The sequence below is a fragment of the Rhagoletis zephyria genome, unplaced genomic scaffold, assembly GCF_001687245.7.
Source record: "Rhagoletis zephyria isolate East Lansing unplaced genomic scaffold, Rhagoletis_zephyria_1.1 Rzeph_scaffold_00341, whole genome shotgun sequence".
NCBI lineage: Eukaryota > Metazoa > Arthropoda > Insecta > Diptera > Tephritidae > Rhagoletis > Rhagoletis zephyria.
The window spans coordinates 257,178-278,232 of NW_016157425.1; the positions used below are offsets into that span (position 1 = coordinate 257,178).

At 37.2% G+C, this 21,055-nt stretch overlaps 1 protein-coding gene across 1 annotated transcript in view; it reads left to right on the plus strand.

Annotated features, from left to right (window-relative positions):
- The window catches only part of LOC108359118 (uncharacterized), a gene marked incomplete at its 3' end in the record, with an annotated part of 92,787 nt that overhangs the window by 51,328 nt on the left and 20,404 nt on the right, over positions 1-21,055 (plus strand). The window contains exons 3-4 of the mRNA XM_017610797.1: positions 5,465-7,552; positions 10,277-10,378. Of these exons, the coding sequence (XP_017466286.1) occupies positions 5,465-7,552; positions 10,277-10,378 (2,190 nt within the window). The remainder of the gene's footprint in view (positions 1-5,464; positions 7,553-10,276; positions 10,379-21,055) is intronic.

The window sequence follows — 21,055 nt, forward strand, 5'->3', positions numbered from 1 at the left end:
AATTTTTTCATCCACCTGTAGTGAATACACGCAAACGAAAAGTGAAAAAGTGACCCGGTTCTAGAAAATGAAACTCATGATAAGGCTGAATGTGTCGGAAACTAAAGAAGAACAGGTAACTCTCTTTGAAAGATCTTGATTAGTTTAGTACGACAGCAATACTAACGCAATTTGTACCAAATAGCCGAAAACATTTTAGTAAATTACTCGGAAACTAAAGAAGATATCCAAAAACCAGTTAACAAAAAATCGAAATATCTTACTTTAAAATATATAACTGCATCTATAACTACAAATTTTCAAAATGACGCTTCCGGCAATTTTCCATCCAAGCGACGATATTTGAATGTTACTCGCATAATTTCGAGCCTGTATGTAAATTTTCGGGAAAAAAGTTAAAAAACATATTCATCTGCTGAAAAGATATTTTCGCAGATTCACAATTTATTTAAAGTAAATCTATCAGCCCTATCTCCAATTTCATGTGAATAAATCTCCCCAGTGCTTAAATAATTTTCACCACATTAAATAGCTGCACATCACCCTATTTGCCGAAAAAGCGTTGCTTGCAACACTAGTCCTTTATGGGGACCAAACTTGGTGGAAAAAAATAGCTAGGTTTGTTTACTGGATATACTGAGGTTTAAACGACCGCTCATACCACCGCATAGTCGAAGTCGACATGAAAATGCGGTGCCACAATATGCAGTAACGACGGTTTGGTCATACAAGTCATCGCAAACACGAACGCGACAAAAAATGCGATGCACACAAATATCGCATTGCTTGCGGTGGCGGTTATACTTACACCGCATTGTTTGCGAGTATACTTGATGTCTCGAAAAAGGCACCGCATGCTGATCACTGGTATGTATGTATATAATGTGTGTACGTTTTCGAAGACTTCGAAACCGCTGATGAATATGATTTTGATCAAGAATTATAGAATACAAGATTGCGCCAATGAGAGAGGATTTTTGAGCGTAATTTTTTGGTTTTGGTGTTTAATGCATCTCCTCGCCGGCAGAACTGCTTCCACTTTTTCGCCTGGTTTGCGTCCGTAGGAAACGAAAAAAACTTATATCGCACGGTTTCCTTTTGTTTTCACTATTACACTTTGCCACTGCACACTTCATTTTGCTTTGTAATGTCTCAATAATTGTTTAAAACCACGCAGAATATTAACGCACAAATATTAAAATTGTTATTTGGTTTTTTCGTATGCTCACAATCAACAATTGCACCAAGATGACGTCACGCACACAGCTCATTCTGTCAAAATCACAAAGAGCGGATTAGCGGTACCGCGATTGGCGCAATCTCTATTTCTCTCAATCGTGGATTTTGATGTTATTAACAGAAATACTCTGACGTAGTCTGGAGATGGTTTCTGTAAAGTTAAGCCCTATTGGACTCAAAGTAGAAGAGTTGCCACCCATTTAAAAAATATGTAAAACTTAAATGAAATATTACAAAATTGGGATCAAATGAAAGGTGATTGTTAATCCAAACACATTTTTTTATATGTCTTCCCCCTATAAAATAAAAAAGCTGCCAGCTGTTAAAAAATTATTTTTAAAATATCAAAAACAATTTAAAAACTTTATACATAAGACTAAATAAAAAATCCATCTCATGCTGGAAAAATAAAATCTTTCTTTATTAAGATTAATTACACTGTGTAAGTTGAAAATTTAGGCAAAGGTTCTGATAGTTGATGATGGCTCCAGTTTTCGAGATAACGGTACTTGAAAATTTGCTTAAATTTTAACGTTTTTGTAAATAAATCTCTCAGTTTTAAGATTATTTTATTAAAATTTTGCACGTGATTGTTTTTTAGTATTAATTTAACTATTTCGAAAATCATCTAAATCTGTTAACTATAACATATAGCTCTCATACAACTGATTGTTCATATACGAGACTTTTTACTCAAAAATATGTTAATAACCAGTTGCATGAGAGCTATATGGTATAGTAAACCGATTACGGTGATTTTCAGAAATAGTAATATTAAAAAACAGTCACGTACAAAATTTTGGAAATATAACTTTAGGGAGTTATTTAAAAAAAGTTAAAATTTTCAATTACCTTTACCTCGGAAACTGGATCCAATCCAGCAAAACGGGGACTTGAATTTAGAAGGTCCCAATTAAGTACAATAACCACTAAAACCTGTGCTCAAAATAAAAAGTTCAAGATCCGAGCACAGTTTTATTATATATACAAAACAAGAGAGATTTGGTAGGTCGAAGGTTGCTCTTTATGAATGGAGATATGGAAGACTAAGTCTTCCACCACCCATTCATTCCCTGACGGAAACAAGTGATTTTTTTTTTAATCAACTAATTGAAAGACTACCTTAAAACAAATGCAAAAATGAAGTTGTTTAGACCAAATTCATTTTTAAGTACTTGAAATTAAATGCAGAATAGGACAGTCGACTTGCTGCTTGCACACAATTCAAGCTGAATATTTGAAAGCGCATTTACATGCCTGGCTGTAGCTGAGCGTGCAAGATGTTTGCTACAACTGGTCGCAGCCAAGAATGTCCATGTTCAAATCTCATTTAATTTAAAATTTTGAATTTCGGGTTTTCTTAATTATGAAAAAGCATCTGTGAAGTGCAGAATGAAAGCGAATTCAAACGACTGGCCTTAAAGTTTTTTAATCCAAATGCTTTTTAAATTTGTTGAAAATACATGCAGGAAAAGGTAATTGACTGCTTCCTAGGACATCACCATGTTAAATAAATAAGTTCGTTGCAGGTAAAATAGTGAGAATTTCAATTAGTTGTCATTGAAAATAAAGTAGTTTATAAATTACTTTTAAATTAATTAAGTTTCCTGCAGGGTTGTTATTGAAAAATGCTCCCTGCTTTTTCCGCTTTTCTTCCATTTGTCTTCTAGCTTCGATGAAAATCTACTGATAAAAAGTCGTACCTCTTTTGGTGACTTTTCGGTGATCTCAGAAAAATCGTATTTTAAGGTCAAAACTTTATAGAGCATGCTGTTTTGGCGATTTTTTTAATTTTTCGGCCATTCTTCCAAAATTTTTTTTTCGATATCAAGTAGGAATGATTTTCAAAAAAAAAATTATAAAAAAATAATTGTACAGAATTGTGCAGATAGAAACTGTCATATTTAGAACCTACAGGGCCACAGCTATGATGTATATAAATTTTAGACTGGGGATAGGTGGGGAAATACTACTTTCACACTAATAAATGCAAATAGTTGCACAAAAATATCGAAATTTGAGATTTTGACATTTCTTCTTCACTAATAAATAACGACAAATGCAATATAACATAGAAAATGAATGCTACTTACCTTTGCCTTGCAAATCCATCTCAAACATAAAGTAAACATACCTCTATAAAACAATGGTCGCGTTTATAAGACGTAGCTGTTTAGCTCATCTGCTACGAAATTGCTGGCAACTGTTGAACCCAACAATTACGTCTTAAAAACGGCTTGATGAATATGCTGCCAAATGAACAGCTGATAAATGTAAACAAATAAAATTGCAACAAATAGAGATAGTTGCGCCGATACTATTTAGAATTCAACGCTGAGCGGCCGCCGTGTTGAAAAATTCGTTCAATGTTAGAATGAATTAAACAGTGTAAAATTATATAGCAAACATCTTAAAAACATATATTTAGAAACGTAGTACTATTATAAAATATTTTAGTTACTTTTTCACGTCAGTAATATAAAACATAATAAATTTGTTTGCAACTGCCACCTAACAAAGCGGCGTTAAATTTAATATAAGCGGCGTAAGTCTTTTCGATCAGCTGTTTAGGCTAAGCCCAACAGGCTGAGTTCAGGTAGCGTAAAAATTTTCCGCTGGAAAAAATGGCGGAAAGTTGCCAACTGTTTGGCTGAGCGTAACTACTCAACTGTGCGTTTCTAAGACAAACAGCCAACGGTTACCCAACAGCTACGACTTATGAACGCGCCCAATGGCAGGCAAAATAGCAATAAGTCCACGTAATGAAATTGAACAACACACGTGAGCGTTTTTCTGACAAGAACAATTAATTACTTATATTTGAACAATAATCATGCAAAAATTTTGTCTAATTCATAGGAATGAGAATATTGATTGTCATTTTCAATATTTATAATTCAAAAATTCAATGCCGACTTTTGCCCAATTAACTTATTCTATTCGAATTGACCATGGTGTCAATATCATCTGCATATACCAACATCGTTATTTTTCTATACATGCATACATACATATATAGTGCCGCTGCGATTATCAAGTGAAACGCAAGTTTCTTTGAACAAATAAAGCTTAATCCCGTAAAAAACCTAACTCACAAAATAATATTAATAACGCAGGTTTACAAAAGAAAATGTATGCATATTGAACCAAACCTCAATATCCCTATGTTATTCGACCCTCTGAATGCGAATCCGAGGTCTGTTAGCCTCCATCACGTCAGGTTCGAGGTCATTTGAAGGTCAAGTAGGGAAAAATTCATTGATTAAACCTGAAAATTCAATAAAATTCTTCTTAATTTGACCCCAGGGACCCCTATATTCGGATTTAGCGACACCAAAAAAAAAAAGTTTTATTTTATTGGAAAATTTGTTTGTCCTATTTGACCCTCAAATGCCCTCGAACCTGACATTATAGAGGTTAACCGACCTCGGATTCGGGTTCAGCGGGTGTAAAACTCCATATATATATGAATTTTCAGGTTTATTCAATGAATTTTTCCCTACTTGACCTTCAAATGACCTCGAACCGGACGGGATGGAGGCTATCAGACTTCGGATTCGACCGTCGAATAACATAGGGATATAGAGGTTTGGTTCAATGTGCCGAAACTTTTTTTTCTGAAAACCTGTGTAATGTCTGAACAACGATGAATCATATATGGCAACAGGTATATTGGGCGCTTCCTTCACAATGATTTTTTTTAATATAAATTTGAATTCATAAAGTTATTTTCGGTCCCTGGTCGTAAGGCAAGGAGGAGGACCCTTCGTAATATCAAACTCTATAAGTTCTGAGGGCTTATAGATAAGTTGACCACTGGACAATGTGTCGAATTTCTACTTTGTATTATCTTTTATTATTTTCTACCCTTCGGCGTAATTAACCTCTAATATCCCTAAAGGTATTTTTTGCATTATAATCAATCACGTGAACCGCAGGTACAGTGTCACCACCCAAATAGGCATTAATATGTATTTAAGAACTATTTATGAATATATTCCACACTTTTTAATTTTAATTCAGTGTTTTAATCTCTTTCTTATGAGAATGTCCGCTTCACCTCGAGGTTTTCACTTGTATGTAGATGCGTGGTATCATATAGTTTATATCCATTAATTGGAAATTTATTTAAGTAATAGCATAGAATTGTAGAATATTATTCTATAAGTCTGCTGTTATATTAATATACCATGAATACTATACATATTATATACATTTATTGCAGGCAGAAGATGAACGAAAATTAAAAAACATTGATTCAGTCATGGACCCGAGAGCAAATGAAGAAAGTAAGGCCATATCGCCACATACTTCGTATCTGAACAAGAAACGGATAGGATTATTACGAAAACAGGAAACTAAAGACCACTCATTTAGTGCCATTAGGGAATTCAATTTCGACAAGGAAAATATTGCACTGGAGATGATGACACCGAAATGGCGCCAAACAGTTTCCCTTGAATCGAAAGCATTGCCAAATGAAATTGCTACAGTGCTGAAAGAGGTAGAAGAAAAACCAGTGGAAGTTACATATCGCAAGCCCGCTCCTACCAAAAATACCTTGGAGTTTAAAAATAAAGAGAACTCAATAGTCGATGGTACTGATCCCATTCAAATAAGTAATAATGAACAAATATTTAATTTGAGTGATAAAATTCAGGCCATACCCCAGAATGACCTTCCGTATTGGCTTAAACCGAGTGCGGTGCAGATTTATCCATACAATTTCATAATGGCCGTAAGGCGTAAACTCGAAGCACTAGCTGATGTAGATCAACAATCTACTATCAAAAAAGGGTCTGCAAAAAATTTGAGCATGATAACATCCGAAAGTGATGTACCATTAGTGTCGAAAGCTAGCAAGAAATCAATTCAAGAATCAGCAAAACAATCAGGGGGTTCGGAAAGCAAAACATCATTCGGTGACTGTGATATAACATTTATATCGGATATTGAAAACAAATCAAATCAAAAATCCTCAAAACAATCATGCAATTCAGAAAGTAAAGCATCACTACTAGAAAAACGTTTGGTAGATCATACAATAGCAATAGATAAAAGGGTTAATCAAAAATTGATAAATCCCAAAATTAGCTCAGTACAATCTCAATCCGAGTTAAACTCGAATCTTAGCTCTATATCAATTCAATTGAAGGCTTCTTCAAATACCATTTCGGAAACAGTAACCAAAAAAACTAAAAGTACTCCCTTAACATATGCAAGGCCAAAAATATCTGCAATGCCATCAGAAGATGATACCACAATTTCCAGTTCAATATTTAATAGCCCCGAGAGAAACATTCGCCACATAAATGTAAGTATTGATGCCAATAATTTCGAGGAAAGACAGGGGGCAATTAGCCCTTTGTCTCTTGAGCGTGTGGAGAATCTAACGATCACGTGCAACAAAAAACTTAAAAGAGCGATTGCGGCAAGACATGTGAATACAAGTCGGGGTGATATACTTGAGCCATCTGAAACAGATCCAAGTCTTATCCATAAAGGCAATTTTGGAAACGAAATGGATTTTAATCAGCTGCTGGAGGACTTTAATCGCAGTTTATCACAAGTAATTGAAGTGAATGACCGTTTGAAATCCACTATTAATAAATCGCATGAAATTTGTGGCTGGGAGCAGAGTAGAGAACCCCCAGAACCTAGTTGCCTTAAAAATTGGGATGAGTATACGGAGGATTTTGAGAAAAACTCTAGTCAGCGATATCAAGATAATCACTCAGAATCGTCAGAAAATAGTAACAAGGCAAATGTCAAAGGAACAAACAAAAACTATAAAAATGAATCAAATAAATCATCAGAAACTGGCTCTATAGTACATGGATTAAAAGAAATTGATAAGTGTTCCAACTCGCTCTTGAATCCAGTTAGTCATGCTTATATCAATTCTAGTTTCACTTCATTAAATTCAAACGCATCGATTGAAGTTTCAAAAAAATCCATGGAGCCTTCGTCACAAGAATTAGATAAACGCTTTCAAAACATCGAAAAAGTAAGAGAAATGTTTGAGACTACTATTTTGTCCTCACAAAAAATGAGATGCAGCGAGATATGCCAGCAGAAGTCCGCGAGTAATAAGGAAAATAAAAGCACAAAAATTACACATCCCTTAGATGAGCAAAAAGAAAGTCTGAACTCTGATAGTCCAACTGAAGTTATCCAAGCTGAAGTACAAAGCGAAGGAGGAAGAAAAAATTACAGCTACAATTCACAAAGGAAACAATCCACGACATCATTCAAAAACGAAACCGAGCGCTGCGATAATAATTTGTCATCTTACGTTACTTCAAGCCATAAAATCCTAGAAATGTTCGAACATTCTGGTTTGGAACTTTCCTTGGGCTCCGTAAATAACGATAACTTATCAGACTCGGCATGCAGCTACTCAAATGTTGGTTTGGTAAGTGCGTTCGCAATTAGGATTTGAAAATAGATTTTTATATGGTGAAATAAATATAAGGTGATGTCACTTACATAATCTCACTTTTTCTGCATGCCAATTGCGGCCATGCATTTTGGGGTAGTTGGAAAAGGGGAAAAAGGTTAGTATTATTTTTACTACTTTTTACCTCGCTTTTATTAGCTCGGGATGTGTTTTAATATGGCGCATACGTACGTATAATATGGCGTCTATGTACTAAAACACCCCCGTGGGTCCGCCACTGACTGACACGTAGTTTAACCCCCAAAACGCCCGCCGCTGGATCCGCCACTGTATACAGTATATGGGTGGTATTATCACTTGCGAGGCGAATGATTTTGGCGAAGCGAATTAAAAGACAGAGAAGGTATTAAAAGTGTTCGCGATGAAAAAAACTTGCACAAGCTGGTAAAAGTGAACACTCTTAATGCAAATTTAAGTTGCGTTCGCCAATCCATTCGCTTCGCCAAACCGTTCGCTTCGCCAAATTCATTCGCTTCGCAAGTGATAATACCGCCCTATATTTTACCAAAAATTTACTTACAAAATCACAATTATTGGAAATTATCGCTCAAATTTTCCAATAAATTTGAAACGAAAAGTCAAAGCAAAAGCGAAACAAAGAAACAGTTACTACGTTTATACGTAAGCTATTTGCAAATAAAAATAGTTTGCAAATACCTAATTCACTGTTTATTCGATGGAGAAAAATTCTTTTAATATTGCCTGATAATAAAAAGACAATAATATGACGCATATGTATGTATAATATGGCGTCTATGTATTAAAACACCCCCGTGGGTCCGCCACTGACTGACACGTAGTTTAACCCCCAAAACGCCCCCCGCTGGATCCGCCACTGTATACAGTATATATTTTACCAAAAATTTACTTACAAAATCACAATTATTGGAAATTATCGCTCAAATTTTCCAATAAATTTGAAACGAAAAGCCAAAGCAAAAGCGAAACAAAGAAACAGTTACTACGTTTATACGTAAGCTATTTGCAAATAAAAATAGTTTGCAAATACCTAATTCACTGTTTATTCGATGGAGAAAAATTCTTTTAATATTGCCTGATAATAAAAAGACAATAATATGACGCATATGTATGTATAATATGGCGTCTATGTATTAAAACACCCCCGTGGGTCCGCCACTGACTGACACGTAGTTTAACCCCCAAAACGCCCCCCGCTGGATCCGCCACTGTATACAGTATATATTTTACCAAAAATTTACTTACAAAATCACAATTATTGGAAATTATCGCTCAAATTTTCCAATAAATTTGAAACGAAAAGCCAAAGCAAAAGCGAAACAAAGAAACAGTTACTACTTTTATACGTAAGCTATTTGCAAATAAAAATAGTTTGCAAATACCTAATTCACTGTTTATTCGATGGAGAAAAATCCTTTTTTAATATGGCCTGATAATAAAAAGACAATAATATGACGATCGAAAAAGAAAATAAAATTAAAAATGGCAACGTTTTGATTATTAAAAGGCAAAAGATGACCCTTGGAAAAAAATAAACCTAAGAATGCCGGCGTCTTGCGCTTGTTTGCAAATAGTACCACTAATCAATACTTATTTACGTGATTTAGTTATTTGCAAATAAAAAATTAACTTAGCGTTTATACGGCAAAGTTTACCATTTTGCAAATAATACGTGCGTATAAACGTAGTAAGTGATACCTACGCATACTTTTTTCACAATATTGTCTGCTCCATTTTTTGTTCCATTTCGCCCAGAAATGAAATTGGAATGAATAGAGTAGGCATTACTGTAACGCTGGTATGCCGAAATTGCCAAAATTACAACAACCACCTCCTAAGTGACAACACCTTATTATTATTTCACCATGAGATTTTTATTAAAAGTTATAAAAGCCTGCAGCTATATGTGTATGTATGCAATTTTTTCGAAAATCTTAGTAAATTTATTTATTTATTTATTACTATTAGTTAAAAGATTTAAAATCTTATAACCAAACGAAGGAGCGCTAGCTACCAGGGCTTTCGGCTCGGTCGTTAAATAAAAATGCAATCAAATAAATTTGCTTAAATTACAGGTTTCGATACATTTTTGTATCTTAGCTAAATTTTCGATTGTAGGATTTTTCAATAAGCTAGTTGTTGTAATGATTCTAAAAATAGTTTTACGTAAGTTATCCAAACCGGGACAGTCATTGAGTATTTGTTTACGGATGTTGTCTGATATTGATATTTTGTACTGCCTCAATGGTTGATCTGCTGTCCATGTATATAAGAAATTTCCCTTTGGTTTTTTTTGCAAAGTCGGTTGCAAGTTTGACGGCTAGTACTTCGGCAGTAAATACCGAGCAGTAAGAAAAGACATAAGCGGCGGTTAAGAGAGAGCAATTTTGTTGCACCACGGCAAACGTAGTGTGTTCTTGGTTTTTAGACCCATCGGTAAAAATTATTGACCAATTGGCATCCATAAGAGGTTTAGTGCATTGGACAAACAGTTGTTTGTATGTACTGTTGTTAGTTGAACGCTTTGAAAGGTATGTAGATAAATTNACCGAGCGCTGCGATAATAATTTGTCATCTTACGTTACTTCAAGCCATAAAATCCTAGAAATGTTCGAACATTCTGGTTTGGAACTTTCCTTGGGCTCCGTAAATAACGATAACTTATCAGACTCGGCATGCAGCTACTCAAATGTTGGTTTGGTAAGTGCGTTCGCAATTAGGATTTGAAAATAGATTTTTATATGGTGAAATAAATATAAGGTGATGTCACTTACATAATCTCACTTTTTCTGCATGCCAATTGCGGCCATGCATTTTGGGGTAGTTGGAAAAGGGGAAAAAGGTTAGTATTATTTTTACTACTTTTTACCTCGCTTTTATTAGCTCGGGATGTGTTTTAATATGGCGCATACGTACNATCCTTTATAAGCCAAGGTGGTTCCACCGTTTTCTTTATTCTGTGTATTTCAATGTCGAGCTGTATGTATTTGGCGAAATCAGTACACCGCTGAATTGTCGATTTATACTTTCGTTTCATTGTGTTCAATGCCAATTTATTTAGTAAATCGTTATTGCTACAAAAAAGTTTGGGGATAAGCTGATACGTCGTTGTTTCTAATTGTTCCGTATAGAGGGGAATCCAGCTTCTACCAGCATATTTTTGACCGGAGAGGTGGGAAACGCGCCGATGCTCCTTCTGACTGCGGCATGGTAGGGCAGGGTTCGGAGTTGCCTCATTTTAGCCCCTCGCTCGCTGGTTAGTTTGCTCTGAGCTTGCGCAACTCACGAGCAACAAGCGAGGTTGTTCGCAAACGAGTACTCGTTAAGTACGAGCGCACACGCTGAGTAGCCAGCGAGCGAGTAAGCAAACGAGGGCAGCGCAAGAGTAGAGCGGCAAGCAAACGAGGACCGCATTAGCTCTGCCCTCATTTGCAGCAGCAGACGAGCGAGTGCTCAAAGCGCTCAAAGTTTTCAATGTATTTTATATGGGGGAAAAACAACTTTTCGTAGAAATAGTGTAGAATTCTTGCAAATCAATATTTTTCGATCGGAAAACTTTGCTTATCTTCAGGAGATTCCCAGTAATAATACCCAATTGTTCCTTTAACCATTTTGGTAACTATATTTTATGGGTCCTAGCNGTAGAATTCTTGCAAATCAATATTTTTCGATCGGAAAACTTTGCTTATCTTCAGGAGATTCCCAGTAATAATACCCAATTGTTCCTTTAACCATTTTGGTAACTACATTTTATGGGTCCTAGCAATGCAATGGGGGGACCAATAAAAAATCTTTAATCATAAAAAATGGTTAAATAAACAATTGGATATTAATATTTGAAGTCTTCTGGAGAGAACCACAGTTTAACGATTGAAAAATATTGTTTTTTAAGAGTTTTATACCATTTTTAAGAAAATTAGTTTTTTCCCCATATAAAATACTTGGAAAACTTTGAGCGCTGTGAGCACTCCCTAAATATTTTTTGATTTCAAAATAAAAAAATAGGGGTATATTTATTTTCGGTTCAGAACAATCCTAGGGGGAGGCAGCATTAAAATTCCGACTTTTTTATTTAGGACCACTCTAATGTATATATACATATGTATGTATTTATTTATGTATATACATATTCTCATGCACAGAAGAATAGATGCGTGCTATTTTGACCAGTTTTATCTACTAGGTAGGCACATATGATCATAATATCTATGTAGGTATACTTTTTTTAATGTTCAATAATTNGTTCAGAACAATCCTAGGGGGAGGCAGCATTAAAATTCCGACTTTTTTATTTAGGACCACTCTAATGTATATATACATATGTATGTATTTATTTATGTATATACATATTCTCATGCACAGAAGAATAGATGCGTGCTATTTTGACCAGTTTTATCTACTAGGTAGGCACATATGATCATAATATCTATGTAGGTATACTGTTTTTAATGTTCAATAATTTCTTATAAAATTTCAACTTATACACTTAGGTCTCTTTTTATGCGGTTCTTTTTTATGCGGATTTGAATTTATGCGGTTTTTCAAACACTTTTTTCGCTGTAGCGATTTTGCTTTTTTGAGAGCTTTTAGTATTTGTTTTCTTCCATGTGTAAGGGGCAATGCTTCTGATAAATAATTTGTCTTTGTATTGTTACATACGAGTAATTACTAACTAATTCGGCTAAGTAACTATGTTACAAATGTATAAATGAGGATATAATATTTATAAAAATCATTATTGTGTCTTTCCTTTCATAATTGAGTAGGACATTAGCATTTTCAAATGAATATTCCTGGTTTATTCCCCATACATATGTATGTATGTAGTATAATACAAACTACTATTTGGGGTGTTAAACAGTTTTTGATAATTAAGGCTGGCCCACATAGAACTTTCTCGTTGACTTTGTAGTTGGCGTTGGTTTGACAGAACGCACGTTAAAAGTATGCGTTCTACAACGAAGCTTGGCAGAGACTACTTTGGCCGCTAAATTCACATATTGACGAGAGATAAATTAATATCATTAATTGCACGAAAAATTAAATTTCTTGCCCTCATTTGATTAAAAGGAAAAAACATTTCATATGATTTTATTTATTTGCAACAGCTGGCGACCGACGCAGCGATCTTTCTGATTTGTGTTGGCCTTAGCGTTGCCAAATTTTTGCTATGTGGACGGCTGCTTTGAAATTCAACGCCAACGCAACGCAACATATATAAATATGCATGTTATGTATGTACATTAGACTGCATCACCAAAAAAAGTTGCGGTTTTCCCGCCGGGATTATAAAATCTATTATATTTTAAGACGTCCACCAAAATATTTCGGAAAAATGTTAAGATTTAAGCGAGCTGGACCGATTTGAAAATACCTCCAAAAATTAATTTTTTTATGAATAAAAATTGTTTCTTAAAGAACTTTTTGAAAAAAGTCCCCTCAGATGACAAACTGGATTAAGCTTAAAAAATCTGCATACAAATAATCGAAAATATTTTCAACGGAATCGTTAGAATGAGATTTTTGATGCTGTTTTTTTTTACATTTTTCAAAGATTGGTTTACGAAAATCTTGAATAACTGGGCCAAAAATGGTCTGATTTAGACTTATCGGATCTCAGTAGAAAGGTATTTTCACACTGTTTTTATATGTGTCCAAAAAAAAGTCATTTGTGTCCCACATTTTTTTTCAAACACCAAAGCATCTTAATTCAACTTTGAATGACGTTCGTTCATCCTACCTTTCTCTTCCATCCTTTGAATGAGTTTATTAGGAAAGAAATAAAAAGAGTGAGAGACTACCTTTCCAATGACACCTCGCAAGTCTAAATCGGAAGAGTTTAGGTTCAGTTATTCAAGTTTTTCCTATACCAATCTTTGAAAAAAGTTAAAAACAGCATCAAAAATCTCATCCTTACGATTCCATGTAAATTTTTTTTTAATTTTTTTTTAAATATTTTTATGCAGCCTAAACCGTTTCGTCATTTGAGGGGATTTTTTTCAAATAAATTCTTTAAGAAACTATTTTTATTCATAAAAACTCCATTTTTGGAGGTATTTTCAAATCGGTCCAGCTCACTTAAATCTTAATATTTTTCCGAAATATTTTGGTGGACGTCTTAAAATATAATAGATTTTATAATTCCAATGGAAAAATAATGCCGATTTTTTTTTTTGTATGGGGAGTGATGCAGTCTAATGTACATATGTATGTATGTATATAACTCTACAAAATATTTCATTCCATAATCTATGCTTATGTATGTAATAAATTTTATTTGTTGTTTTAAATGCTGCCCTAATATAATCACATATTTATATGCATATGTACATATGTACATACAATTACATATGTACATACAATTACATATTAACATACTTTCGTACATAATTTATTAACATACATTCCCAAACACCAGCAAACATTAGGTTTGATACACATTTGAGAATGATTTGAAATCAAAGCCTTTCTCAAATGTCAAACGTTTGAAAATGATTTGATATTGATTTGAAAATTACAGCTTTCTCAATAAAAAGGGGAGTTTGATCTCCATTTGAGAATATGGTTAACCCTCAAATCAATTTCAAAGGTTATTTATCAATTGTACTTCAAATCTATACATATAATAAAATTGTAACAGGTCGATGTCTGTACATTATAGATATTAAAGAAAAGATAATGTGGGGGTCTTTATTAGATCACCAGAAGCCAAATCAACCATTTTTAGAATTTTTGTCTGTCTGTCTGTCTGTATGTTTGTTCGCGCATCACTCCAAAACGAATGCATGGATTTGAATGCAGTTTTCACCGATGTATTGCTAGAGGTCTGACTTAAAATATAGGAAGAAAAAAATTAGAGAGTTGCCACCTGTTTGAAAATTGGAGTTTAAGTAAATTGATAAGAAAAAATAAATATTGCAATATGGGCGTCAAAGAAAGAGGCTCAAGAAGACTTACAGCCAAAAATATTTTTTTTAGAGTTGCCACCTGTTTGAAAATTTACATTTAATTTAATTTATAAGATAAATTGAATATTGCAATATGGGTATCAAACTGAAGGAGTTTAGGAAATTTTAATGCCGAAAATATTTTTAGGGAGGAAAGGCTGCCACCTGTTTGAAAAATTTTATTGTATTAAATTGATAAAATAAATGAAATATTGCAATACGAATATTAAACTAAAGAGGATTAGGAAGCTTACTTTTGAAAATATTCTTCAAGCGGGTTTGAAAACTTTAATTCAGTTAAATTTATAATATAAACTAAGTGTTGCCATATGGGAATCAAACGAGAGTATTTGAGAATAATAAAATTTCAACAGGCCGATATCTGTACATAATAGATGTTAAAGAAAAATTAATAGGGGGTTTATGAGATCAACAGAAGCCAAATATAAAATTTTGGTATGTTTGCCTGTATGTTTGTAAGCGTATCACGCAAAAGTTAATGTATGGAATTAAATGCAGTTTTCACCGATGTACATATTGCTAGAGCTCTAATTGAAAATATAGAATCCATCTTTTTTTTTGTTTTAGTTTATCGTCGATCATTATTCCTAGGTATTTGAACGTATTAACTTTTTCCAGTGCGTCGTTGTTTATATTTAGAGTTAGCAACGGACCGTTCTCAAAATTTCGCCTAGATATAACCACAAACTTTTTTTTTTATTTTTTCTGTGTGGAAGGTTTTTCGCTAAAAAAAATAAAACTTTTCGTTGTTGCTGCCAAAAAATTAAGAAATCTGAGACGTCACGTTTTACAATTTCATACAGTTTTCTTTACAATGTATTTCACTAAACTACTAAATGGCTGCACCGACTTGGTTCATATTTGGCAACACCTTGAAAATAAATATTCTGACCAAAAACTTACTCGGTATGTAGCTCGGGATATTCCTAAAATTCTTATACAGACTAACCGCCCAATTCTGTGTTTTCTTGATACATTTTTTGTAAAGAAATTTCATCAAGATTTTTATCAAGTAAAAGCTTCGTTCACATTCTGTGTCAATATTTATAAAACAAAAAGCTCTACGATTTCCACATTAGTAGAACTGATTTCCACATGAGTGGAACTGATTCATTGTCACATATGAAAAATATGAATTTGAGCTTTTGACTGCCGTAGCCGAGTAGGTAGAGATGTCGACTATAATTCCGTGTGTCGCAGGTTCAAATGCCGGCACATGGAGTATTTAATTGTTAGAAACAAATTTATACATTTCACATGGAATTTCAATTTGTCAATAGCATTTTCAATCTTGATAATTTATCAAGAAAAGTGCTTTTGATTTCTGTGCTAGAATACCAATTCTTGATAAATAATAAGAAATTGACAAATTATAAAGATTTTAAATTTATCAAGTACACAGAATCGGGCTGTAAAAAACCCAATATATCTCTAAAACCAATTACGCTGGGAACTGAAACTTAGCACTGATGCATATATTGCAAATGCATTGGGAAAGGGGGCGTGGCTCCTTCCTTCCATACAAACTGAACTTCCCATATAGCTTATCTCTGGAACTGGTTACGCTAACGTCCTTAAATTCTACACAGCTACATATGTTATCAATACCGTTGTTAACGCAGAACTTGATAAAAACGCGTGATCGCAATAACGTTTCAAAAAGAATGACTTTATTTTCTGTAATTTCCAATTTAGTATAAATTCATAACTGTTTAACAAAACTGTGTGCATAAGTATGTAGGTAAGTATGTACATAGAAAAGCTTATGTATGGAAATGAGTGCATATGTACAGATGTATAGGAAAACCAGCTTATGTACGAAGAATATGTTTGCAAAGCGGATGCGCTAAAATACCGCAAAGCTAATTAGCATTAGGGTGTGTGGGCGAATTCTCAACATCCTGCCCGGTCGAGGTACTAGACTCGAAATTCTCGGCGTCGATGAGCCGGCACAGCTTCTGAACTGCCCGGGTTATCGTTCCGTTCTCTGTCTGAAGAGTGACGTTGCGGGTTAACCCATCACTGCCCGGATGTACTGCCGTAATTCGGCCTAAGCGCCAATGCGTTGGAGGCAGATTTTCGTGCCTTACGAGGACGATGTCGCCTATTTTCGCATCCGTTGACCGCTTCTGCCATTTGTTGCGTATTTGAGTGTGGATAAATATTCATCACTCCACCGTGTCCAAAAATGTTGGTGTAGCTGGCGCACCCAGAGCCAGTGCTTATTACGATTAGGTGATATTGAAGTCACGTCGGCTTCAGGAACTGCAACCAGTGGGGCACCCACGAGAAAGTCCCCAGGGGTCAGTGCCAATTTATCGCTGGGATCGTCATATAACGGTGTGATCGGTCGAGAATTCAGGCACGCTTCAATCCGTGCCGCCAATGTTTGAAGTTGGTTATGCCATAGCGCTTGTGCTCCAACCAAGCGGACCAAATGATGTTTAGCGGACTTTACGGCAGCATCCCAGAGTCCACCTTGATGGGGAGCGCTAGACGCGATAAAGTGCCAATGTGTGCCCATATTTGCTAAAGACTGTTGGTTGCCTTTGGTTTGCCATGCAACCAGATCTTCCTGTAGTAAGCGATTGGCACCAATGAACGCAGTGCCGTTATCACTGAAAAGTTCGCGGCATGGCCCCCGTCGACTGACAAATCTTGTAAACGCGTCCAGAAACGCCTGTGATGAGAGATCATCGACGACCTCAATATGTACCGCCTTCGTTACCATGCAGATGAAGATTGCCAAGTATGTCTTAACCGTGGCGCGGGAACGTTTTGCGCCAATTCGTACTGTGAATGGGCCGCAATAATCGACGCCGGATGATGCAAATGGCCGTGCAGCGTTGATTCGTTGTTTCGGTAGCGATGCCATCTACTGAGATAGGGTCACGCCTCGATGTCGCCGACAAGTGACACACTTCTGTATATAGCTTCTAACCGCTTGCCTACCGTTTAGTATCCAATACCGTGTGCGAAGTATTTGAAGAACAAGCTGCGGGCCTCCATATAGCGTTGTATGATGTGCATGCTGGATGATCAAGAGTACTAGTCCGCCGTGTTTTGGTAGGATCATCGGGAAGCGCCGATCTTCTGGCAGGTCAGCTTGCCCGATGCGACCTCTAACTCGCAAAATTCCATTTTCGTCTATGTAGGGGTTCAATGATACCAGCTTGCTGGTGGTGGGTACCCACAACCCCTTCTGAAGTTGGGCTATATCTGTAGCGAAATGATATAACTGCTCGTTCCGAATTAGCCTATTAAGGGCAACATCCGTTTCTGCGGGGCTAACGATTAAGCTTCGCAAGTGTTGGCTGCCGGGAAGCCAGCGAGTAATAATTGCTACTGTGCGTTGGAGCTTTAAAATGGAACTGAACCGATCATTCAAAGAAATTGTCTGTGCGTCTCGACGACGAGTAGTGACAACTGGCGAATCAATTTTTATTGTAACTAGAGATGAAACCCTATGTTCACTTTGCACAATGTTAACCTCCTCAATAGTAAGATCGACTTCTCCTGGAATGGGCACCTGGGTATCTGTCAGCCATTTCGGACCTCGCCACCACAGTTTATGCTCAACAAGCTCGGACGCTCGAATACCTCTGCTGGCACAGTCGGCAGGATTTTGAGCCGACCTAACATGGTGCCAACAGTCTGGCGATGTTAGCTCTTGAATTTGCCGTACGCGGTTGGAAATGAAGGGCTTGAGAGTAGTGGGTGGCTTGTGTAACCAGCACAACACAATCCGCGAATCTGACCATAAAAAATAAGGGTTATCTGTTAACCGTAAAGCAATACGTACATTGTTGAGCGTAACAGCGAGCAAATGTGCTGCACAAAGCTCTAATCGAGGAATCGTCGCCCCCTTGAGCGGGGCCACCTTGGTACGAGCTGTAACAAGTGATACAATTGGATGCCCTTCGCCGTTCGTAGTTCTTGTATATATAACAGCTGCGTATGCTAGAGGACTGGCGTCACAAAATCCGAGTAATGTAGTCGATCGACCTTCAGCCATCCCTAGCCATCGTGGAACACGAATGCGGTTGATGACGTCAAGGTCCCTGTAAAATGTGATCCACATTTCGCGAAGTGAGTCTGGTAGCGGTGCATCCCAGGCTAAACCAGCCGCCCACAGCCTTTGTATAAATGTCTTTCCGGTAACCACAACTGGTGCCAACATGCCTGTTGGGTCAAAAAGCCGTGCGACCTCACTCAGAACCCGTCGTTTTGTAAGACTGCTGGAACACTGCGTAAGGTTCATCTTAAAGAAAATTTCATCCGCTGTGGGATCCCATCTCAAACCAAGCACGGCAGCAGTGGAAGGTTCAATGACTAACTCTGCAAAAGAAGGATCATTGTCTACCAAATGCGTTAATACCTGTTTCTGAACTGCCCGGGTAATCGTTCCATTCGCTGTCTGAAGAGTGACGTTGCGGGTTAACCCATCACTGCCCGGATGTACTGCCGTAATTCGGCCTAAGCGCCAATGCGTTGGAGGCAAATTTTCGTGCCTTACGAGGACGATATCGCCTATTTTCGCATCGGCCGCCGCTTCTGCCATTTGTTGCGTATTTGTAGTGTGGATAAATATTCCTCACTCCACCGTGTCCAAAATTGTTGGTGTAGTTGGCGCACCCAGAGCCAGTGCTTAATACGATTAGGCGATACTGAAGTGACGTCGGCTTCAGGAACTGAACCAATGGGGCACCCACAAGAAAGTCCCCAGGGGTCAGTGCCAATTTATCGCTGGGATCGTCATATAACGGTGTAATCGGTCGGGAATTCAAGCACGCCTCAATCCGTGCCGCCAATGTTTGAAGCTGGCTATGCCATACCGCTTGTGCTCCAACCAAGCGTACCAAATGATATTTGGCGGATTTACGGCAGCCTCCCAGAGTCCACCTTGATGGGGAGCGCTAGGCGCGATAAAGTGCCAGTGTGTGCCCATATTTGCTAAAGACTGCTGGTTGCCTTGTTTTGCCATGCAACCAGATCTTCCTGTAGTAGGCGATTGGCACCAATGAACGCAGTGCCGTTATCACTGAAAAGTTCCCGGCATGGCCCCCGTCTGCTGACAAATCTTTAAACGCGTCCAGAAACGCTTGTGATGAGAGATCATCGACGACTTCAATATGTACAGCCTTCGTTACCATGCAAATGAAGATCGCCAAGTATGTCTTAACTGTGGTGCGGGATCGTTTTGCACCAACTCGTACTGTGAATGGGCCGCAATAATCGACGCCGGATGATGCAAATGGCCTTGCAGCGTTTATTCGTTGTTTCGGTAGCGATGCCATCTGCTGAGTTAGGGTCACGCCTCGATGTCGCCGACAAGTGACGCACTTTTGTATATAGCTTCTAACTGCTTGCCTACCGTTAAGTATCCAATACCTTGTGCGAAGTGTTTGAAGAACAAGTTGCGGGCCTCCATGTAGCGTGGTATGATGTGCATGCCGTATAATCAAGATTACTAGTCCGCGTGTTTTGGTAGGATCATCGGGAAGCGCCGATCTTCTGGCAGGTCAGCTTGCCCGATGCGACCTCTAACCCGCAAAATTCCATTTTCGTCTATGTAGGGGTTCAATGATACCAGCTTGCTGGTGGAGGGTACGCACAACCCCTTCTGAAGTTGGGCGATATCTGCAGCGAAGGAATATAACTGCTCGTTACGAATAAGCCTGTTAAGGGCAAAATCCATTTCTGCAGGGCTAACGATTGAGCTTCGCAAGTTTTGGCGGCCGGGAAGCCAGCGAAGAATAACTGCAACTGTGCGTTGGAGCTTTAAAATGGAACTGAACCGATCATTCAAAGAAATTGTCTGTCCGTCTCGACGACGAGTGGTGACAACTGGCGAATACATTTTTGTTGTAACTAGAGATGAAACCCTATGTTCACCTTGCACAATGTTAAGCTCCTCATTAGTTAGATCGACTTCTACTGAAGTGGGCACCTGGACATCTGTCAGCCATTTCGGACCTCGCCACCACAATTTATGCTCCACAAGTTCGGACGCTCGAATACCTCTGCTGGCACAGTCGGCAGGATTTTGAGCCGACCTAACATAATGCCAACAGTCTGGCGATGTTAGCTCTTGGATTTGTCGTACGCGGTTGGAAATGAACGGCTTGAGAGTAGTAGGTGGCTTGTGTAACCAGCACAACACAATCCGCGAATCTGACCATAAAATATAAGGGTTATCTGTTAACCGTAAAGCAATACGTACATTGTTGAGCGTCACAGCGAGCAAATGTGCTGCACAAAGCTCTAAGCGAGGAATCGTTGCCCCCTTGAGTGGAGCCACCTTAGTACGAGCTGTCACAAGTGATACAATTGGATGCCCTTCGCCATTCATAGTTCGTATATATATAACCGCTGCGTATGCTAGAGGACTGGGTCGCAAAATCCGAGT